This window comes from Anomaloglossus baeobatrachus, chromosome 5 (assembly GCF_048569485.1).
Source record: "Anomaloglossus baeobatrachus isolate aAnoBae1 chromosome 5, aAnoBae1.hap1, whole genome shotgun sequence".
NCBI classification, from domain to species: Eukaryota; Metazoa; Chordata; class Amphibia; order Anura; family Aromobatidae; genus Anomaloglossus; species Anomaloglossus baeobatrachus.
This window is the reverse complement of record NC_134357.1, coordinates 159,635,304-159,660,463: the sequence shown is the minus strand read 5'-3', so window position 1 is coordinate 159,660,463 and position 25,160 is coordinate 159,635,304. Positions and strand designations below refer to the sequence as shown.

Genomic DNA, 25,160 nt, shown 5'->3' with positions numbered 1-25,160 from the left:
CAAAACAGTAACAATGCAGTGACAAGGCAACAATCTGTATAACTAATCATATGCTAAATAGTTGCAAATTAAAGTAATGTATGAGATAGCCAAGATGATTGTCTATAAAATGAAGGTAGCCTCAAATTCACAGCTGTAGTGGATGGTGAGAAATAGAGCCTGAAACACAAATGTTCAAAACATTGTTACCCTTTTGATGGTCAGTTAAATGGTTTCTTTTGGTCTATAATTATGTGGCAATGAGACCTCATCTTTGCTCTTAATTTCTGTACTGTGTCTCTAATATAGAGACCCTCAATAGGACATATAGTTCACATAATTATAACACCAAAAGAATCCCAAGAAGCATCCTCCTGGATTACAAACCGAGGGCGGATAATAGCAGGCTGTCTCTTGTGGTCATATACAACCCCACATGACCATCCTGAAGAAAATTGATGCTGGTCTCCAAACAATATTCCACAGAGACCACAGACTAAAGAAATACCACTTCTGTCTTGCAAACATCCCATCAACTTAAGGAATCTTCTCATCAGAAGTGTCCTCTCATCTCCATCAGAGACAAGCACATTCCCCTGTAATAGTAAAGAATGCAGGACCTGTAGTCACATTTTACAACAGATAGTGTCTGCATACCCCACACTAGTCAAGATTATAAGATACAGGGATAGTTGGGCAGGGATTAGCAATATTCACCTAGAACTCCTCGTGGTTCTGGGTGCATATTGGACCTGACAAGTTCCTTTTAAATATTGTGGGTTCATCTCAGTAATTCATTTTTAAACCTGCTTGACAAAGGAGCCTTTGTGCTCTGAAAGCTTGCAAACATATTTTTTTCTGTTTAGCCAATAAAGGTAGCATATGTCTATATTGAAGTAATTGACTTCTAGGGATATTTGTGGCTCCAATGATCTGATCACCAATGGATGCGGGTGGTAGTCTTGGTTTAAAAATATCTTTTTAAGATAAAGCGTTGGGCTAGAACATATACAATTATATCCAATGGCCTGGTTATAGACAATGTACTATTTAATGTGTTTTGGGTGGAAGCTGTCCCAGCCAGACCATTAGATAGAACCGTATATAAAAAATTACCTGATGACCCTTTTAAATTTGTGACCACTCATGATCAAGCAGTTTATACCAGAATTTTTGAGTATAAGCTTTTTGACATTTTGCGACTTTCATTGTGTTTACTATAGTCCCAACCAGCTATGACAACTTGTTGAAAACTCACCTGACAAATTATTGATAATTCATGGCACAAAAATGGTGTAAATTAGAGCCCGGGGCTGGAGAAACATGTCTGGTGCTGGAACATTGTGGTTGTAGGTAGTAACAAACTTACTAAGAGGTGCATGCCTCTTGATAAAGTTGGCGCATAGCAAGCAAGTGCTCACTTCATTAAGACTGATATACAAAAGCCTTCTTATCAATGATTTAAATATATTCTCATTCACTGACAACAACCATAGATTGTTAAAAAACTGACAAATTGTACAAGTTGTGTTAGAAAGCAAATTCATTACACAATGATTCATTTTAATTTACATGAAAGCTACAAATCTAATCTATTACTGCAATATTTTTTGATTCTGACACTTTTCCCCATAATTGAATAAAGGTTAATACAACATAATTACGGTATATTTTGATCAATTTGATTGTTTTTTTGCGCAACAACATGTGTAGCTTTATACATACATTCATTGCTTTTCTTTAATTATGTAATTAATCCCCTCCAGTTAAATGTTTAAGCTATCAATGGTTGTCTGTGACAAATTTTAATCAATGTTATTGTTTTTATAGAGAGCCGACATTGCTGTGTCAGCGATCACAATAACGCCAGATCGGGAAAGTGTGGTGGACTTCAGCAAACGTTACTTGGATTACTCAGTAGGAATTTTAATTAAAAAACCTGAGGAAAGAATAAATATTTTTTCACTTTTTGCCCCTTTTGACTTTGCTGTCTGGGCATGCATTGCTGCAGTTATTCCAGTAGTTGGCGTGCTCATATTTGTTTTGAACCGTATTCAGGCAGTTAGAGCTCAAAGTGCATCACAAGCAAGTCCGTCAACTTCCTCTACACTGCACAGTGCCATATGGATTGTATATGGGGCATTTGTACAGCAAGGTGAGTGCAAAATAATGTTCAACCATACAATTGATGTCAAACGTTTGTGCAGGAAACATTAAAACTAGAAAAAAGGAGGAGGATAAACCAGCTCACCGATCAATGAAGCTTCTAGTGTGCATGGAATAACGCTCTGTTAAATGTGTGTAACCATAGGAGAAAACCAAGGTTCCAGCATCTGGTGGAAAGAAATATTTAATCTTTATTCAATTTATTAAAAAAAATTGTCAACATGCTGATGAAAAATAGGGTGAGGGAGCAGGAAGCACAAGGTAATACAGCGTACCCTGTCACGTTGAAATTTCTGTTTTAAAATATTTTTATATTCAATAATTAAGAAGGTGAAAGGAGGAGGAGGAATTTGATACTATTTCATAGTTGCATATGATTGAATAAAACATAGATAACAAAAGACATATATCTTAAAGCTTCTATTAAGGGTTAGGTATAAGATAGGGATGGGAAGGATGTACGGAAGGTTGGGCTGTAAAAAGTCTTGTAATTTAATTGGGGAAACAGGGACAGGAGGAAGGAAAATTAGGGTAGGGGGTAAGGGAGAACAAGGCTTAATCAATCATTAAATATAACTAAAACATATATACAAATCACATGCGAGCTAATAAATTATCTTATCTGTGATGACAAATTAAATGACCATATTATTTCATGAGTTGTAAGAAGATACCTCTACGTGGTGTATTTTATGATGTACAAATATTTGTTCACGTGATCCCTTCTTGGAATTGGTTCCATGGATTCTATCGTTTGTAATATAGGGCGAATAAATTATTTGTAATTCATATTTTTCATGAAGGGCGAGAGTTTTAACAATTTATGATATATTGGGGACTTGATTTCCTTCCAATTGGCTGCAGTTAGGTTTTTAGTGGTGAGAAAAATATGGATAATAATGGGTCTGTATATGGCATCTATTTGTTCTAGTTCTAAGGAGAGAAGGGCTTTTTGAGGGGTGAGAGCAATGTTTGAATGACTGATGTTATTGTTTAATTTCGATAATTCTGACCAGAGTTCCATTACCGCTGGACACCCCCAAAAGACATGCATAAAAGTCACTAATCTCACCACAATTCCTCCAGCAAGCAGGGGTGACATCTTTGTTAAATTGGTGAATTCTTGATGGAGTAAAATACCCCCTCATTAGTAGTTTTGTATGTGTCTCTCACATTGAAATTTCTATTAAATCTGCAAGTAGTTTGATTTGTTCATTTAAATCTGTGCCTATTGTGGTTTTTTAAGGAAGTGGGCGGTCCTAGTCAGTGACTGACAGCACACTTTTACAGGGTTGGCTGTCAATCCTCAATCTGAACAGCCAATTTACTGAACAACCAAGAATTAGCAAAGAGTTAGATGAATAAAACACAAGCTATACTGAATCTGTCTTCAAAAACAATGTACCTGAATCAATCTTCTTAATATCTCCTTTGCTGCAGCATACTGTCTGAAAAATAACAATTCGACTGTATAGTTACAGAAAATCCTAATCAAGCTTGCTCTGTTCTTCCCATTACTCCCATAAACCTTTAAGGAGAAAGTTGCAACATCTTGCCCGGTAAAACTAGGGTTAGGTTGGAGGTCACATTAGTGAGTCTTCAACTTAAAGGATATGTGTTCACAATGACTTTTTCAGGTGGATTTGGACTAAAACCCACCTGTAAAACAGCTACAAAAGGTTACAAAATATGACCATGGTTCACATCAATTTAAATCTATCGATTCTCAATTTTTTTCACCTGACAATCCATTGTGATGCGATGCCAAGACTCCATGTGTGACCCATACAGAGGACTGGGATTCTGTAGTGGAGGCTTTATAAGGAGTTGATTGAAAGTTTAGGATAGGTGAATGTATATGTATATATTTATATACATAACTCATATATACATTATAATATATATTAACCTTTTCACAGAAAGAATTCTTTAAAATGCTGGCCAGCCAATGCAAATTATTTTTGTTAATTTCTAGTGCCAGCCTAATACTATCATGCTGCATGTATATGAGGTGCTGCTGATAAGTCTTTGGCTTTGTGATTTTTTTTTATTTCTATGGTAACGAATGTTACATCACATAAAAGCCTTATGTGTCTTATATATGTTTTAAAAATGTTGTGTTTGTTGCTTATGGCAACAGTGTTTTATGCACGCGGGAAAATAAAATGTCAGATTCTAATGCGATATTCACTGCAACTGAGAGCAGATGAGAGATAAAATTAATGCAAGGAAAGTCCACAAAAGGATAGTCATAGTGATATGTTACAGACATTGGGTTATCAATGCCCTTCATATTCCACAGTTAAGAACTGAGTTGCCAAATTTAAAACAGGCCACTCCAGCACCAATGATGAGGAATGTCCTGGACGACCGAAAGGGGTTGTTGTTCCGGAGATCGTCGATGCTTGCACAACCTCATACTGAAGAATTAACGAATTTCAGCTATAGCAATAGCAGACATCATGGGGATTTCCCATGAGCATGTTTGTGATATTATCCATGAACATTTGGACATGAGGAAGCTATCTTCAAAGTGGGTCCTCCAATGTTTGACAACAGATCAGAGAAGCATGCTAGTGAAAATATCTTGGTCCATTTGTCAGCATTTCCGGACTAATATGAACTTCCTGGATCAACAGGTCACTATGGATGAGACCTGGATTTATTTGTATGACCCTGAAAACAAGGAGCCGTCAAAAGAATGGAGGCACAGTAATTCTCCTCATCCAAGGAAGTTCAGGGTACAAAAATCAGCCACTAAGGTGATGGCGTCTGTGTTTTGGGATAATGAGGGCATGCTGCTAGTGAACTACCTTTATAAGGGTTCCACCATCAATGCAATGTATTAATTTGAACTTTTGGACCAGTTGAAGGCAGCTCTGAAGGCCAAAAGGCACAGCAAGCTGTCCAAAGGAATCGTGTTCCTGCAAGATAACGCCTTCGCTCACACTGCACAAGCGACCACAGCAAAACTGGCATAGCTGGGCTTCCAGCTGGTTGACTACCCACCTTATTCACCAGATCTAGCTCCCTCCGACTATAATGTGTTTCCAAACCTGAAGAAACACCTCAAGGGTACCAAATTTCCCACCATTTCTGATGACACGGTTGCTACGGATGCCTGGTTTGAAGCACAACTGAAATCCTTCTTTTTGCTAGGTCTACAGAACTTGGAATACCGATGTAAGAAGTGAGCTGACATCAGTGCACAGTATGTGGAATAAATGTAAAGTTTCATCATCCTACCTTGTTTCTTTCTGGGTAAAGACAAAGACTTATCAGCAGCCTCTCATAATAACTCCTTGCAGCACTAAATACCACAGTAATTCAGTAGTGATTTTGTAAGTAATTGGGTCAGAAAAAAATAATTAAAATAAATCTAAGGCTCTGAAAGGGTTTCTACAGTTGTGAACAATCACAGCTTAATCATTCCAGAGCCTAATTTAAAATAAAAATTAAAAATAGAGGAATCTCACTTCTTGCTGTTGCGTTGTTCTAATGATGTTTGTACAGCAATTCTTGGCATTATAAATATGTTAATTGCCTTTACTAAACCTATTAACTACTTAATTAGTATTAGTTCACCATAATATTTGGTGCTGCATGAATGTATTATGTATTCTGCATGGTGGTATTTGGTTGGCACTAGAAATGAGCTCATTTGTAACAAATCAAAATGAACCAAGAGTGGGCCACTCCCTTAAAGGGGCTTTTAGAATTTTACCAGCAAAGATTTTTAGGATAGATCATCAATATCTCATTTATAGTGCTAGTTGTCAATTACCCAAATTTTGGGAGAAATGGGTTACAAATTTATTTGCTCAATTTTAATTTTAATGCCAAACCAAATACAACACCAAATATGACAGCCAATTAGTAGTCAATAAGGACAATTTACATATATAAATAAAAGACTGTTTAAGGCGCTCTTCAGAACTTCACCATGAAAGGCCTATTTTTAGGATACGCCATGAAAGTCTGACCTTTTTATGTATGTACATTTTGTAAATCCATTCAAGTTTTATATTGCAATAACTTTTAGGTTATTGCATTGGTTTTCATATAAATAAAATTCAAACTGATACTCATAAGTTGCCCTAAGATTGCAATTTTCAATATTAAAAATAAAAGCTACAAACAAAAACCTTATCTTCAGTGATTTCCTGTTTTGGTATAATGCTTTCCATATGCTATACAAATAGATAAGATAAATGCTGTATTACTTGTATAAATCAAATTTTATTCAACTACAAAAGTACTTATTTTGATAAAATATATGCTTTATTCTCCTTGCTATTTCCAATTTTTTTCTATATGGTATCCCATTCTTAAAAGAATAAATAAAACAAAAGAACATGTCACTCCTGTACTTTTCCTATAACCTTGTGGCCTCCATCATCTCAGGTGCAGACGTTTCATTCCATGCTTCATTTAGTGCAAATGTCTCTGGGTCATAGTACACAACCCAATGAGAGTTGACCTTTGTAATAAAACATGACTCGCTCATTATTTGGAACAAGAAACCTTTGTGTATGTATGGTTTTGATCAATTATGTCTATTTTCTTTCTAAAGTGAAATATACAAATTTAATTTGACTTGCAATATTGTCTGGATTATTTTTAGGTGGCGAATCTGTAGCAAATTCAGTAGCTATGCGAATTGTGATGGGAAGCTGGTGGCTCTTCACACTTATCGTGTGTTCTTCTTATACAGCAAATCTGGCAGCATTCTTAACTGTGTCAAGAATGGACAACCCTGTAAGGTAAAAATGATCTCAATATGTTTTATTGTCATCAATGTCTTATAGTCATAAACTTAAACTAAAAATGAATATGCAGCATTCGTAGATTTTCCATTTATCTCTTAGCATCAAAAGTTAAACATAACTCACATTTCCTGACGTTTTACATATAATCTAAGACTTGTCCTCTATATCCCATTTTTCTGAAATTGAAAGGTGAAAATGGTTCTCATCCTTATCCACGCATTCTCTGTATTAAAATGACACATGCTATGTAGGGCACTGGTCAGGTGAACATTATTGCTTCCATTTGTAATGTCTCTAGAATATATGCGGAAAAGTTATATATATCTGCATTTTTAAATAAAACCTTCAAAAAAGTCTCATCCCCCTCTATAATCTAAATATGCTTTTGGTGCACATATAAGTCTATGTCCAGGAACTGTCCACATTTCTGTGTCCTGTGGTTTGCCATTCACTTGTTTTGAGTGAGTATTTCTTCTTTAATAACATTCTGTCAGCACTATTGATACTAAAATGTAAGTTCTTCTAATTTCCCTGCATGATTCGTTTTTGTCTGATGACTACTTTGAAATAAAAACCCATCTTTAAGTTATGTGTCAATTTTTCAAAAAGGAGAGCAAGATCTGTAACACAGAAGCTCTCTCCTTAAATTCATTTTGACATCTCTATTGCTAAAAATGGACAACAAATTATAGAGAAGGAAGACACATAATGAACAGAACATTTGAGGGATTTTTTGGGGCCAAAAACAGCATTCTTTTTAAAGAATGCATTTTGCAGGTTGTCTCCTCTTCATACAATCTATAATTTAGGATTACGTTTTTTCAATGTACTGTATTAGTTTAAAACATAATTTATTATTCTAACTAGAGTTGAGCAATTATATTTGAATGCAAGTTAATTCTGCTTGAATTTTACAAAAATCTGCATTCGACAATTTGCCGGTTGCCTCCTTAACAAACTACACTGTGTGCAGAATTATTAGGCAAATGAGTATTTTGATCACATGATACTTTTTATACATGTTGTCCTACTACAAGCTGTATAGGCTTGAGAGCAAACTACCAATAAAGTAAATCAGGTGATGTGCATCTCTGTAATGAGGAGGGGTTTGGTGTAATGACATCAACACCCTATATAAGGTGTGCTTAATTATCAAGCAACTTCCTTTCCTTTGGCAAAATGTTTCAGAAGAGAGATTTGACGTGCTCCGAAAAGTCCAAAATTGTGAGATGTCTTGCAGAGGGATGCAGCAGTCTTGAAATTGCCAAACTTTTGAAGCGTGATCACCGAACAATCAAGCGTTTCACAACAAATAGCCAACAGGGTTGCAAGAAGCGTGTTGGGCAGAAAAGGCGCAAAATAACTGCCCATGAATTGTGGAAAATCAAGCGTGAAGCTGTCAAGATGCCATTTGCCACCAGTTTGGCCATATTTAAGAGCTGCAACGTTACTGGAGATCAAAAAGCACAAGGTGTGCCATACTCAGGGACATGGCCAAGGTAAGGAAGGCTAAAAAACGACTACCTTTGAACAAGAAACATAAGATAAAATGTCAAGACTGGGCCAAGAAATATCTTAAGACTGATTTTTAAAAGGTTTTATGGACTGATGAAATGAGAGTGACTTTTGATGGGCCAGATGGATGGGCCAGAGGCTGGATCACAAAAGGGCAGAGAGCTCCACTCTAACTCAGACGCATCAAGGTGGGGGTAGGTTACTGGTATGGGCTGGTATCATCAAAGATGAACTTGTGGGACCTTTTTGGGTTAAGAATGGATTGAAGCTCAACTCCCAGACCTACTGCCAGTTACTGGAAGACAACGTCTTCAAGCAGTGGTACAGGAAGAAGTTGGTATCATTCAAGAAAAACATGATTTTCATGCAGGACAAATCTCCATCGCATGCATCCAACTACTCCACAGCGTGGCTGGCTAGTAAAGTAAAGGTCTAAAAGATGAAAAAATAATGAAATGGCCCCCTTTTTTACCTGATCTGAACCCCATAGAGAACCTTTGGTCCCTCATAAAAAGTGAGATCTACAGGGAGGGAAAACAGTGCTCCTCTCGGAACATTGTCTGGGAGGTTGTGGTGGCTGCTGCACGCAATGTTGATCGTAAACAGATCAAGCAACTGACAGAATCTATGTATGGAAGGATGTTGAGTGTCATCATAGAGAAAGGTGGCTATATTGGTCACAAATTTTTTGGGGTTTTTATTTTTTCAAGTTTGATTGTTTATAAATGTTGTGCAGTTATATTGGTTTACCTGGTGAAAATAAAGAAGTGAGATGGAAATATATTTGGTTTTTATTAAGTTGCCTAATAATTCTGCACAGTAATAGTTACCTGCACAAACAGATATCCTCCTAAGATAGCCAAATCTAAAAAAAAACACTCCAACTTCCAAAAATATCAAGCTTTGATATTTATGAGTCTTTTGGGTTGATTGAGAACATAGTTGTTGATCAATAATAAAAAATCCTCTAAAATACAACTTGCCTAATAATTCTGCACACAGTGTATATTGTAATAATTTAAGATCACATTTTTTTAAAGTACTGTAACATTTTAAAATAGTTCAGGACTAGCATTTACATTAGTTTGCCACGACCTTACAACTGACACTCTAGGCCATGACTTTAACCACGATTGTGCCCAGAATGTCCCTGTGCATGTGCAGCAACATTCCAGACCTAGTCTTGGCTCGAAATCCCAGCGTATAGTGGAGATATCTGTGGCTTCAGCATGCATTGGCAGTAACAATAGCTTCTGAGAAATGTATATATGGATAATGAGTAGTGCACGAGAGGTGAGGTGAGTATAGTTTTTTTCTATATCTTACATTTCTAATGCTCGGGAATCAGGGACATTCCATTTGCAGGAAAGAAATTTGCTGCAAACTGACATTCTAAGTAAATCTGTCAGATTTCGTGAATTTGAATCTATTCATCTCTACATCTGACTTCAAAATAATAATAAAAATGTATATGTACCCCAGATCCTATAATACAAAAATGTATTAAACATGATACAAAAATTCAGTATTGACATCAAATGCTTAAAAATAAAAACAGATTGGAACATTTTCACCACATCTAGTGTGTAGACCTCCAAAATTGGTTTAGCAAAATTAAACATGCCCTAAAATTAAAATTTCTAGTATCCTGTCTAAATTGCCTTCGAGAACAGGTTTCATCTGACAATGATATCAGGAATAGAAATGGGAAAACCCGCAGATGTTCCGGTTCAGCATGTCCAGCCAGACTTAAAAAAAGTCTGGTTTGTATAGGACTTGAACCCTAACATGTGCCCTATTGTCGAACCCAATATATATCTATGGTGGCCAGAACTTTACTGCTATAAAATAGTGTTAGAGCTAGGCGCTCCAAAATGAAGAAAAATGGGAGTTAGATTTTAACATCACTTATTATTCTCTTCAGATCCAGATAATAACAAACCTTGAAAACAATAAACACACAAATACTCACCTTGTCATTCACTTTTTCGGCCCCTCCACCCCTCACCTTCCCCAGTACTGTCTTTCCTGGACCTTCAGATTGCAGCTGCTTGTAATAAAGTTCCCAGGAGATTTCTGCAAATGTGCACCTAATATCATACCAAAATCTTGATGACTAGTGATGGGCGAACTCACAGAAACCCAAGATCAGCAGGTCAAACTGGGTTTAAAAAAACTCTACTTCTGGCCAGGAAACCATCCCACATACCTGTCTGGATGCTGGTTTCCATAAAAGTCTATGAGGTACAGAATCCAGCATTTAAAATGGTTTTAGAATTGATAGGGGGATTGGAGCAGTCACGTTATACTCTCTAGCGTGGCTATAATGCTTCTTCCAGGGTCACTCATTAACGTAATGCATATGCACTGCTTTCCCCACCCACCGGCAGTCCCCGCGTCTCTCATTTGTTGCAGTCAGATGCGCCTCCACCCTGTGTGACAGTGGGTCAGATTGCTTTCAATCAGAGGTGCTTGTCTGCGTGTCTATAGTGTTAAAATAAATGTAAAAAAATTGTCATAGGGTCCACCCATATTAAGATACCCAGCACAGATAAAGTATATGGCTACAGGATGCAGCCACAAGCCATATGCTTACCTTGGCTGTGTACCAAAATAAGAGGGACCGCATGTGTCTTTATTATTATTATTATTATTATTATTATTATTATTTAAATAAATAATTTAAAAAATCAGCATGTGGACCCCCCAATTTTCATACCCAGGCTTGATATAACCGACATTCAGGGGCTGGTAATCTCAAGTTAGTGAGGCCCAAGGTTATTTGGGCCCCCCAGCCCAAAAACAGCAGCCTGCAGCCTCCCAGAATTGTTGCATCCATTAGATGCGACAATCCCGTAACTTTACCCAGCTAATCTTGATTGTCCTGTTGTGGTGGCAATTCGGGTAATAAGGTTTAATGACAGCTCACAGCTGCCACTAATCTATAGATTAGTAATGGGGAGGGTCTATGAGACCCCCTAATACTAATCAGTAAGTAACAAGAAATAAACAAAAACAGAAAAACTCCTTTATTTGAAATAAAATACGAAAAAACAGCCTCCTTCACCTCTTTATTAATCGAAAAATACCCAGGTCTGATGTAATCCACACGGGGTTCCACAACAATCCTGCTACATTTCTAAAAGCACAGCATGTGGGCATTGAACATGACCAGTGGGCTTGAGGCAAAAAATGAGCCACATTACTCAGCTTACTTGCGGTCACAGCTGAAGGTTCCCACGGTCTGACCTTAGGCAACCTAATTAAACTCAGTGAGGTTACTGAGTTCACAGACTTGCCTCTAGTAGCAGAAAACCACTTTTTTTGCCAAGAGATGCAGATTTGGTGTTGAAATGTTTACACCATGTTCCTGCAAGGAGATAGATTCCTCCCATTACTAATCTAGGGCTTAGTAGAAGCTGTGAGATTTTATTAACTCCTTATTACACCGATTGCCACCAGACCTGTGCAATCAGGATGAGATGGGTATACTTCCACTATTGACACATCTAATAGATACAACAATCCCTGGTGGCTACAGGCTGCTATTTTTAGGCTCAGGGGCCCAATAAGTAAGGGCCTCCCCAGCCTGAGACTATCAGACCCCAGCTGTCAGCTTTATCATGGCTAGGTATCAAAATTGGGGGTGGGGCAATGGTGTTTTTTACAACTATTTGTATAAATATATATATTTTTTTTAAAAAATCCGCATGTGGTCCCTCTTATTTTGATGCACAGCCCAGATAGTCACAAGGTTGGGGGCTGCAGTCTGTAGCCGAATGCCTTTTCTCTTATGGGTATCATAATATGGGGAAACCTTACTCCAATTTATATATTTTTACACTATAGATACACAGACAGTGCCTGTGATTGAAAGCAATAATTATTCAAACACAGAGATTGTTTACGAAATATAGGCATATAATAACCCTTAAAAACATCAACTTTATTGTATCACTCTTGAAAACATCCAAAATTAACACAACTATCTAAAGTGCACAGAAAAAAGGGAGGAGGGTTAGAGGTCACACCCTACAAGTAAGCATCCCTCCTGTCCACTACCTCACATGGAGTTTGGCACCCTAATGATGAACATTATGGCGCCCCCACTTTCCGAAGACAAGTCTTTGGAGAGTGGGGGTGCCATATCGTTCATCATTAGGGTGACGACCTCCGTGTGAGATAGTGGACAGGAGGGAGGCTTCACCTGATTGAAAGCAGCCAGATATGCTGTCACACAGGGTAGAAGCATGTATGACAGAAACCAATTAGAGATGCCAGGACTGTTAGTGGGTGAGCAAAGCAGTGCATATGCATGAGGTTAAATGATTGGCTCTAGAATTAGTTTGAGCAGCCTGGTAGTAGTGTACAGTGTACTAGAGTCTCGGCAAGTATAACGTGTCTGCTTTCCCCTTTTTTCTTTATTTTTCCCTTATATTTTTAATTACCTGAGTTGCTGGATCCCTGATCATTACCCAGAGTTTCCTGAGAACTCTGGACCCGGGGTCGGTGGCCAGTTACTTTTGAACCATCGCAGATCCAGACTTTTACAGACTGGGTCCGCCCATCACTAATGATTACTTGACCTTTCGTTTACTTGTGAACACTTTCCTTCATCAAAGTATGTGGCAGCAGTATAAAGGGTGCTTTACACGCTGATACATTGCTAACGATATATCGTCGGGGTCACGGTGTTTGTGACGCACATCCAGCGTCGTTAGCGACATTGCAGCATGTGACAGCTAGGAGCGACGATCAACGATCGCAAAAACATCAAAAATTGTTGATTGTTGACACGTTGCTCCTTTTCATAATAATGTTGGTGGTGCATGACGCTGGTTGTTCGTCGTTCCTGCGGCAGCACACATCGCTGTGTGTGACACCGCAGGAACGACGAACACCTCCTTACCTGCGTCCACCGGCAATGAGGAAGGTAGAAGGTGGGCGGGATATTCCGCCCGCTCAGCTCCGCCCCTCCGCTTCTATTGGACGGCTGCCGTGTGACATCGCTGTGATGCCGCACGAACCGCCTCCTTAGAAAGGAGGTGGTTCGCCAGCCACAGCGACGTCGCAGGGAAGTTAAGTCAATGTGACGGGGGTAAGCGATGTTGTGCGCCACGGGCAGCGATTTGCCCATGATGCACAACCGACGGGGGCTAGTACGTTCACTAGCGATATCGATAGCGATATCGCATTGTGTAAAGTGCCCTTATGGTTTCAGCAAGGGCCAGAGAGGTGAATACCATGAGTCTAAGTGTTTTTTTCTTTTTAATATTATAATAGCTTTTCATCTTTTCATGGGTCATGCAAATGGCAGCCGATGGACAACATCTTGAAGCAAATAAAAAAAATAAATTCAATTTTGTGAATGCAGATTTTTTGAAAATTCAGGTGGAATTTAATACATTTCAAATGTATTCACTCATCTATATTCTTGGACCTCTACCTTCTATGGTAGTATATTGTCTAAATAATTTATAGTACTAACACATAATTTTGATACGAAGTAATCCAGTGGTAAAATAAAAATAATCCTTTTGTTAGAGTGACTTCATAGTATATAAAAATAGAGCTTGATATGGCGGTAGATAAAGTCTATGTTCTGAAGCAAATAATAGGTATGGGATGAAAATAAAGTGTTCTACTTCCGACTTCTTTGTTCCTGTTTGGACATTACCTTCTGTAAAGCACCTGTGTGCTCCCTGCAATCATGCTGAAAAAATGGAACAGATGAGAGGCCAATATAAAGATATCTTTGTGGAAGAGCCTGTTGAGTGCTGGTATTCGGCGATAATAGCTATAAAAGATGCATTAACACTACACAAGGTCTGATCACGTTGCATTTTTTCCATTCCTACATTTATTTTTATTACAATACATGTTTGATTATAAGAAAGGTTTTGACAATGGATAATCGGCCTGTAGTACATTATCTTTCTTCTCCTTTTAAAAAAAAAAAAAACTTCTCTTGTGATAGTGCATGCAATGGCTAGAATTAAATAGAACAAGCAGCTTAACCGGTAAAAACAGTTCCTTAGAATCGAGCTTGGCTTATAGCGTGGTATGCGATATAACTTGAATTACATGGTGATAAAGCAGCCTTACAATTGGAATCCAAGCACAAGCAACACTTCTTTTTCTGTCAGAAAGCAATCTGTCTATGATTGGAAAGGCGAGAGTCTGAACACTGAAAAATCAGATATCCCACAGGGCTAACTTGCGCACAGCTTTTACACTACTGCTGCGTCTGAGTTACAAGTATGGCAGTGCTGCCTCAAAGCAATGTGATTTCTTAGAGAAGTGTCACTTTTTACATCATCTACTTTTACTGGCTGCTTAAAAATCAAAAAACTATGACCTGAGATTGTGTGTTAAATGCCAGGCATATTCTGAAAAAAGCAATATGAAGTTTAAACAAAGCATTTTAGATTTGCTAAGGAGAAACTCAAGATGCAGCAGAGTCTTATCCCACAAAAGGAATTGTGATTAAAGCTGGAGTTGCTCCCCTGGAGGAGTTGTGTGAGACACAACCATTGTATTTGCCTTGACAGTCAGCTGATGCAGACCCACAAACAGTTAACTTTGGATAGACGGAAAAAAGCTAGCTTCTCTGTGCTGTTAACAGTTCCAAATTAGCCCACAAGATAGAGATATTCAGTGGTTTCTTAATGGCTACTTGTTTCAAAGCCCTACTGGCATCTTTCTCAGGACAACTACACGTAGGACTTTGAAAATTGTAGACATTAAAATACTACTCAACATTTCTATGTTGTGGACTATTATTGAAACTGTAGGCAGCACAGAGGAAGCTGCTCTTCTCCTTTCCATCAAATAAGTACAGCATTTATATTTTTACAGGTGACTAGTCAGAAACACAATATACATTGAATATGCTTTTGATTTAAATTGTTAGGTTCCCAATAATATATTGAAAAGCCTAGACACAATGTCTCTTGCTGTAGTAGGTAATAAGTATATGCTCTGATTAGAATATCTATTTGTACTCTAGTTTTATCTGGTAGTTCCAATTTGTAAATTTATAAAACATTTATGCAATATATCATAAATTAATCGTAGATACAGACCTATTAATGTGTCCTGCAGACTTCTTGAGAATGGCTCCGTGACACGCTGCTGTCAATAGTGAATTCCAACCATCTGCCCACTGAAAGCATGACTCAATGAAGCTTTGTTTTCATGATAATTACCACCAATTAAATATTATATTGATTTGCCATTAGGGTATGAGATGGGAATACCTCATTAATAGACTCCCAGTTTCAACCCAAGGATATCTAAAAAGATTGCAGAGCTTTAACCAGTTCACAACCTTTGACGAATATTTACATCCAAGGTCATATCCCTCTTGTTCCGGAGATTCGCATTTTGCTATTAACCATTAATCAACCTGTCAGTTTTTGACAGCTTTATTTAAAATGTTCTGTCTGGGAGCATTCCATTCCATTGGTGGCCTCGTGACCAGAGGGGCACCCATCGGTTGTCACGTCAGCTAGGGGTCAGCTGATGATCCCTGTGTCTGTGATGATGCAATTCCTGTGAACACCGGCTGCGAGCCAGTGTTCATATTAAGTCATAACGTTTGATGTACAGAGTAGGGCTAATGCACTGCTATGTACAGCACAAGAGATCATATGATTGCAGCTTCAAGTCCCCTAAGGGGGCTGGTAAATACAGTAAAAAGTGAGAAACGTTTTTTTAATTCTGAAAAAAAGAAAATTTCAAATCCCCTGTTTTTCTCCATTTAAAATAAAGCAATAAAAAAAATACTAAATACTGAAAATGCTGAACTCAGAAATGTTCGATCTATCAAAATCGAAAAATTAATTAACCCAATCAGTAAACAGCGGAACGAAAAAAAATCAAAACACTAAAATAACTTTTTTTGTTACAATGAGAAGCAAAAAAAGGGGATCAAAACATTGCATCTTCATCAAAATGGTACTAGTTAAATTGTCATCCAAGGGCACACAAAAAAACAACAACATTAAACAGCTCCAGATCTTGAAACTGGCTCCAAAAGAGACTTTTTTTTGCAAACTTCTGAATTTTTTTACCAATTAAATAAAAGAAACATTATAAATGTTTGGTATCTATGTACTCGAACTGACTTGGAGAAACATACATTCATTCATTTTTACCATAGTGAAAAGGGTAAATAAGAAACCCAAAAACCATTTGTGAAATTCCACTTTTTTTGCAACTTCACTGCATTTACACAAGCCCTTAAATGGCTATATTGATGGAAAAATTAAAAATTGTATGGCTCTTGGAAGAAAGGTAGGGAAAAACAAAAAAATGAAACATTCCAGTGAGGTGAAGGGGTTAAGTTGTAGCTTCTTTGTCCCAATGTACAATTTTATTTAAAGCCCAGCACTTACTAAGTGCTAATTTTAATACTACTGCCTTCTGTTGTGTAGTGAGGCCTTTGAGTCCCACCTAAATGCAATTGTTTGCTCTGCATTTCCTATATTTCTCCCACATCTGCCTTTTTAGAGAAGGAATTACAATTTTTTTTTCTGTTAACACTAGAAGTCCCAGGAATTTCGAGCTCCATAGGGTTCCAATGGTAGAAATGTTAAATGACCCCTCTCTGGGACTTCTAGTGTTAAAAGAGACTTCATACTCCAATAAGTACAGTTTTTCTTTTAATACCTATGCTATTTTTCAATTTTAAAGGGATTGTCCACTACTAGATAACTTTTTATTAATAAGCCCTAGAAAAGTGAGAAAAATAAAATATAATTCCAAAACTGGTGCTGCAACTCCCTTGCCGGTGTGCTATGATCTGGTGTATATAGTGCATTTCATTATCACTGCAGCTACTAAGTAGGCACTCATCATCTGGTGCATTCTTGTTTTGACTGAGCTTGAAGATGATTCATGTGATGTCCTTGCTTGATTTTGAGTCCAAATGCCTGGCATTGGAGGCAGTGCAGAGTATAGAGGGGCAGTGCTGGTCCAGGAAGTGAGTGTCATTTTTTTTCCAATGGTGGACAAACTTTAAAACTATAAATAAAATTGTATGCTTATTTTTTTATTTTATTAGTAACTCTAATGACTTGACCTCTCTTTAGGGTTTAGAGAACAACTTTTTTAATATGTATTTTACTATGCCCAAAAATTGATATTTAATCAGTAATCCCAATCTCAAGATAACATGTTGTCACTGAGCACATAATGCAAATATTCAGTGAAAGCCATGACTGAACTCTAAAGGAAAGAGAAGACATGGAGGCTACACACATGCAAGAAATCTGTTATTTCATATTTCCACTTTTATGTTTTTATCCAAGGGGAAAAATTTAATAACAACAACAGTGTGTCACAATTTTTTCATGTCTGAATGAAATTAGCAACTTTAAAGAATGTTTTTATGAGAAACTTTTTTCTGCGGGGTGTAGAGGTGGCATTTGAAAATTTAAATGTACTGAGTAAACTTTTACTACTAAATTAGAAAACACATACAAATATATCAATATATCTACAATACATACTTAATGAATATATATATATATATATATATATATATATATATACATATACATATATGTACATATATATACATATATATATATATATATATATATATATATATATATATATATACAGTATATGTGTATATATATATATATATATATATATATATATATATATATAAAAATAGCTGTAGTACCCAGGAGTAACTGTCTTTCTGTCTCTTCCAGTCTCTGTCTGTGTGTCGCTGTCTCTGTCTGTGTCTTTCTTTGTCTGTCTTTGTCTATGTCTCTTTCTGTCTGTTTCTATCTCTCTGTGTGTATTTAAATCAGTTGTCTGTCTCCATCTCTGTGTCTGTCTGTCTCTCTCTATCTCTGTGTCTGTCTCTATGTGGGTGTTTGTCTGTTTCTCTATTTCCCTGTCTGTCTCTTTCTCCGTCTGTCTTTGTCTGTCTCTTTCCCCGTCTGTCTCTTTCCAGGTCTTTCTCTTTCCAGGTCTGTCTCTTTCCAGGTCTGTCTCTTTCCCCATCTGTCTCTTTCCCTATCTGTCTCTTTGCCTGTCTGTCTCTTTGCCCGTCTGTCTCTTTGCCCATCTGTCTCTTTCCAGGACTGTCTCTTTCCAGGGCTGCCACTTTCCCAGTCTGTCTTTTTCAGGTTTGTCTCTTTCCAGGGCTGCCTCTTTCCAGGTCTGTCTCTTTCCCTGTCTGTCTCTTTCCAGGTTTGTCTCTTTGCCCGTCTGTCTCTTTGCTGGTCTGTCTTTTTGCCTGTCTGTGTCTTTGCCCATCTGTCTCTTTCCAGGGCTGTCTCTTTCCAGGTCTGTCTCTTTCCAGGTTTGTCTCTTTGCTCGGCTGCCTCTTTGCCCGGCTGTCTCTTTGCCTGACTGTCTCTTTGCCCGGCTGTCTCTTTGCCCGGCTGTCTCTTTGCCCGAGCTGTCTCTTTTCAGGGCTCTCTCTTTCCAGGGCTGTCTCTTTCCCAGGCTGTCTCTTTGCCCGGCTGTATCTTTGCCTGTCTGTCTCTTTGTGTGTCTGTCTCTTTGCGTGTCTGTCTCATTGCCCGACTGTCTCTTTCCAGGTCTGTCTCTTTCTAGGTCTGTCTCTTTGCCCGGCTATTGATTTGAACGGCTGTCTCTTTCCAGGTCTGTCTCTTTCCAGGTCTGTCTCTTTCCAGGTCTGTCTCTTTCCCCGTCTGTCTCTTTCCCCATCTGTCTCTTTCCCCGTCTGTCTCTTTCCAGGGCTGTCTCTTTCCGGGTCTGTCTCTTTCCCGGTCTTTTTGTTTCCCCATCTGTCTCTTTGCCCGTCTGTCTCTTTCCCTATCTGTCTCTGTCTGTCTCTTTCCACGTCTGTCTCTCTCTGTCTGTCTGTCTTTTTCTGTCTCTCTCTATCTGTCTCCCCACCAACATCATTTTACCTCACACATAAGCTTCTTATACTAACAGTTTATTTTGTTCCTATAGCAACCACTAACAGTTGCTATTAATAGCCTGTATGTTATGATTCAGTGACCGGGGAGGATCAAATAATGCGGAATCCCAAAAGGTAACAGAATGGCTGGAAACTTAACGGACTGCAGAACTAATCCTGACACACAACTAGAAGTAGCCGTGGGGCGTGCCTACGATGACTTGGACGCCTCGACAAAGCCGGAGAACTAAATAATCTCACAGATAGAAATATAATAAAGCTAATCTGCCTCGGAGTAGTCTCCAAAGATAGATAGCCCCCCACATGTAAAGGCTATGGTGATATAGAAAAACAGAATACAAAGCCAGAAAGGACAGATTTCAGCCCAAGGTGAGGCCCAAACTATCTTTATAAAAAAGGATAGGAAAGAGCAACTGTCTGCAGCCGTAAAAACCCTATTAAATACCAGCACAACTGATATGGAAAAAATCTGAGGTTACTAAACCTCTCCCCCACTGTACCAGCACTCAGATATTACGTGGATCCAAACAACACTAATACAGGTGAGGGACTGAAAAATACCAAGCATGACAAAACACAAATCCTGCAGAATCATGGAGCTAAGTATATAGACACTCTCAGCAGGGAATGATCCATTCCACCACAACTCCACACAGACAAATTAGAAATCATGCATAGTATCAAAGCAGAACAACAACAAAAGGTGGTAAACAAATAACAGAGATACAAGACCACTTATCTGAGGGAAGTTCTGGAAGTGAGCAGTGCTGGTTGCAGAATGTCCTGGACACACAGAAGCAATTGACCACCGGCAAGTAACAAGAGAAGGCTACTAAGTTTTAATAGCCCAGTCAGACCCTGATTGCCAGTCCTCTGCAAGTGTGTCGCTTCCATTCCACACATCAACTGCACTGCCAGCACTGACCACAAGAGGGAGCTCTGAACTGGAAAACGTATTCACAACACTGTAGCTCCCACCTCTATTCAGTTTAATGGAGACAGGATTTTGGAGAGTAACTGTAAAGTGCGGGGTTAAATTTTCCCGTCAAAACACAGTCTATGATGTTCCCTGAGTCACATGGGGTGTCTGTGCAAAATTTTGTGATTGTAAATGCGACGGTGCAAATTCCTTTTGCGGACATATACACACACACACATATATACATACAAACATACACACATACAGTGCCTACAAGTAGTATTCAACCCCCTGCAGATTTAGCAGGTTTGATAAGATGCAAATAAGTTAGAGCCTGCAAACTTCAAACAAGAGCAGGATTTATTAACAGATGCATAAATCTTACAAACCAACAAGTTATGTTGCTCAGTTAAATTTTAATAAATTTTCAACATAAAAGTGTGGGTCAATTATTATTCAACCCCTAGGTTTAATATTTTGTGGAATAACCCTTGTTTGCAATTACAGCTAATAATCGTCTTTTATAAGACCTGATCAGGTCGGCACAGGTCTCTGGAGTTATCTTGGCCCACTCCTCCATGCAGATCTTCTCCAAGTTACCTAGGTTCTTTGGGTGTCTCATGTGGACTTTAATCTTAAGCTCCTTCCACAAGTTTTCAATTGGGTTAAGGTCAGGAGACTGACTAGGCCACTGCAACACCTTGATTTTTTCCCTCTTGAACCAGGCCTTGGTTTTCTTGGCTGTGTGCTTTGGGTCGTTGTCTTGTTGGAAGATGAAATGACGACCCATCTTAAGATCCTTGATGGAGGAGCGGAGGTTCTTGGCCAAAATCTCCTGGTAGGTCGTGCTATCCATCTTACCATGGATGCAGACCAGATGGCCAGGCCCCTTGGCTGAGAAACAGCCCCACAGCATGATGCTGCCACCACCATGCTTGACTGTAGGGATGGTATTCTTGGAGTCGTATGCAGTGCCATCCAGTCTCCAAACGTCACGTGTGTGGTTGGCACCAAAGATCTCGATCTTGGTCTCATCAGACCAGAGAACCTTGAACCAGTCTGTCTCAGAGTCCTCCAAGTGATCATGAGCAAACTGTAGACGAGCCTTGACATGACGCTTTGAAATTAAAGGTATTTTACGGGCTCGTCTGGAACGGAGACCATTGCGGTGGAGTACGTTACTTATGGTATTGACTGAAACCAATGTCCCCACTGCCATGAGATCTTCCCGGAGCTCCTTCCTTGTTGTCCTTGGGTTAGCCTTGACTCTTCGGACAAGCCTGGCCTCGGCACGGGTGGAAACTTTCAAAAGCTGTCCAGGCCGTGGAAGGCTAACAGTAGTTCCATAAGCCTTCCACTTCTGGATGATGCTCCCAACAGTGGAGACAGGTAGGCCCAACTCCTTGGAAAGGGTTTTGTACCCCTTGCCAGCCTTGTGACCCTCCACGATCTTGTCTCTGATGGCCTTGGAATGCTCCTTTGTGTTTTCCATGTTGACCAAGTATGAGTGCTGTTCACAAGTTTGGGGAGGGTCTTAATTAGTCAGAAAAGGCTGGAAAAAAAGATAATTGATCCAAACATGTGAAGCTCATTGTTCTTTGTGCCTGAAATACTTCTTAATACTTTAGGGGAACCAAACAGAATTCTGGTGGTTTGAGGGGTTGAATAATAAATGACCCTCTGAATAAACTTTTCACAATTTAAAAAAAAATAAAAAAAGAAATAACATTCTTTTTTGCTGCAGTGCATTTCACACTTCCAGGCTGATCTACAGTCCAAATGTCACAATGCCAAGTTAATTCCGAATGTGTAAACCTGCTAAATCTGCAGGGAGTTGAATACTACTTGTAGGCACTGTGCATACACTGAGCTTAATACATTACATATTATATATTACTGTATACATATATATATATATATATATATATATATATATATATATATATATATATATATATATATATATATTAAATACATTAATTTAGATCTGTCTTTTCTATACTGCAAGTAATATTTTTGTGCAGTGATCTAAATTGCATTGCCTTGACAGCATCCAGGTATATTAAAGCATTTACAGTATTTACATCTGGTTGACAGTGGTTTAACTAACTACTACATTTTTTTATGACCTTGAAATAAAAACCATGTATATGAATGAGGTCAGTATATATAACATATATGAGCACGGAGTCCATAAATCCAGATTTAGATTTCATTATCCTAACATGCATTTAATTTGAAGCTCTTGCAAAATCAAGCCACATTACTTTTCTATTTAAATGATTGAGGTATAAGAGCAGTTCAAATTTTATTGCCCTCCTCATTTAGGTGTGACTCGATAACCATAAAATATAAACCAGTAAGTGACATAACCATTTATTGCTTGCAAAATGGCACTCATCTTTATCAGAGGTTAAATGAAAAATGACTCCAGATAAAAAAAAAATCTGACAATCTTTGTTTCCACAGTATGTTACTTACAATTGATATTGTTTTTATAAATTGTAGGTTATAATATATAGAGATATACAGTGTCGATGTCAACAAAAATATAATGAATACAAACAATTCTTACTTCTAAACCATCACCTGTTGTTGAATCCGCAACCAATAATTGAACCTAATATGTATTATTAGTTAATGGAATGTAATATTTGATACAGAAACCTTTATTTTTAATTACAGAGGTCAGACATTTCCTGTAGTTCATGACTAGAGATGAGCGGACCCGTGGAAGTTCAATTTGGCTGGTTCAGCCGGACTATAGCTAAAGTTCAGTTTTGGACCCGGACTTGACCAGAACCGCAATGGATGTCACTTCTTGAGCAGTTCAGGTCTCCACCCACATGCAGCGAGACATAAACAGAACACTTCCGGGGAAGGGTGGATGGGGTTTTTTCATTTTTTTATTTGTTGTACACTACTACCAAACCCCAGAGCCATTCAAACAATGCAAGCTGCTTGCTCTAGGCTGAGCACTAAGCATACACAATCACAGCAGTGCTCACTTGATTGGTTAGCATACCTAAAACACCTGAACTCCAAACCTGAACTGTTTTGTAAAGTCTGTGTTCGGTGTGAACACCGAACTTCGAGTTCGCTCAACTCTAATCGTGACTAAATTTGCACACACTGCTGTATGAATTTTTGTGCATTTATCCATTCAGATCTTCTCCAAGTCTGTCAAGCTCTGGAACTGTCACTGGGCAACATTGAGTTTCAGCTCCTCCCAAAGATTTTCTATTGGGTTCAGGACTGAAGATTGGCTAGGCCACTCCAGAACCTTGAAATGCTTCTTATGGAGCTACTAATTAGTTGCCCTGGCTGTGTGTTTTGGGTCATTGTCCTGCTGGGAGACCCAGTCACGACCCATTTTCAGTGTTCTTACTGAGGGAAGAAGGTTGTTAGCCAAAATGTTATGATACATGACTCCATACTTCCTCCCTTCAATATGATGCAGTTGTTCTGGCCTCTTTGCAGAAAATATCCCCCAAAGTTTGATGTTTTCAACCCTTTGCTTCACGGTTGGGATGGTGTTCTTGAGGTTGTACTCATTCTCAAAGTTCTATTTTGGTCTTATTTTTGGACCACATGCCTCCTTTGTATTACCCAGATGGTCATTGGTGAACTTAAAATGGGCCTAGACATGTGCTGCGTGAGCAGGGGGATCTTTTGTGCAATGCAGGATTTTAATCCTTGACTGCATAGTGTTTTACTAAATGTAATCTTTGAGCCTGTGGTCTCAGTTCTATTTAGGTAATTTACCTCATGCTCCCATGTAGTTCTAGGCTGATTCCATACTTTTCTCAGAATCATCCTTGCGCCTCATGAGGTGTATGGATCTTCAAAAAGAGTAAGGTTGTCAGTTATCTTTTGTTTCCTCCATTTTCTAATAATTGTGACAACAGTTGTTGCTTTCTCACCAAGCTGCTTGCCTGTTGTCCTGTAGCTCATCCCAGATTGTGCAGGTCTTCAATTTTGTCCCTAGTGTCCTTAAACAGCCCTTTGGTTATGGCCATGATGGAGAGGTTGGAGTGTGATTGATTGATTGATTGATTGAGTGTAAGGACAGGTACCTTTTATACTGGTAATGGGTTCAAACAGGTGCAATTAATACAGGTAATGAGTGCAGAGTAGGAGGGCTTTTTAAAGAAGAAAATCAGAGTTCTGTGAGAGCATAAATTCTTGCTGCTTGGTAGGTGATCAAATACTTATTTCATGAAATATAATGCAAATGAATTATTTAAAAATCATGTGATGCGATTTTCTAGATTTTTTTTAATTCTCTCTGTCTCAGTTGAAGTGTACCTATGATAAAAATTACAGACATCTCCATTCTCTGTAGATGAGAAAATTTGCAAAATCGGCAGTGTATCAAATACTTATTTTCCCCACTGTAGTCTTACATTAATCCTCTGATGGCATGAATATAAAAACAATAATCTATCTGAATATAAGGGATTGTCCACTGAAAATTTGCTGATTACATCATGGAGAATTTGAAATATTGTTTAATTCCCATTTAAACTAATTCAGGCTGGCCATGTAAGACACAGATACAATAGAGCTGGAGAGCAAAAGATTATCCTTTTAGACTTAAGGTCACTTTACACACAGCGAGATTGCTAGCCCTGGTGAAAGCACCCGTCCCCGTCGGTTGTGCGTCACGGTAAAACCGCTGCCCGTGGCGCACAACATTGTTAGTCCCCGTCTCACATACTTACCTGCCTAGAGACGTCGCTGTGGACGGTGAACCGCCTCCTTTCTAAGGTGTAGGTTCGTTCGGCGTCACAGCGACGTCACTAAGCAGTCGCCCAATAGAAGCGGAGGGGCAGAGATGAGCGGCCGGAACATCCCGCCCAGCTCCTTCCTTCCTCATTGCCGGCGGCTGCAGGTA

At 38.6% G+C, this 25,160-nt stretch overlaps 1 protein-coding gene across 3 annotated transcripts in view; it reads left to right on the top strand.

The window, feature by feature from the left end:
- The window catches only part of GRID1 (glutamate ionotropic receptor delta type subunit 1), a 1,874,363-nt gene that overhangs the window by 1,538,393 nt on the left and 310,810 nt on the right, over window positions 1–25,160 (top strand). For all 3 annotated transcript variants that reach the window (XM_075348983.1, XM_075348986.1, XM_075348985.1), the window contains exons 11-12: window positions 1,810–2,134; window positions 6,770–6,908. In XM_075348983.1, the coding sequence (XP_075205098.1) occupies window positions 1,810–2,134; window positions 6,770–6,908 (464 nt within the window). The remainder of the gene's footprint in view (window positions 1–1,809; window positions 2,135–6,769; window positions 6,909–25,160) is intronic.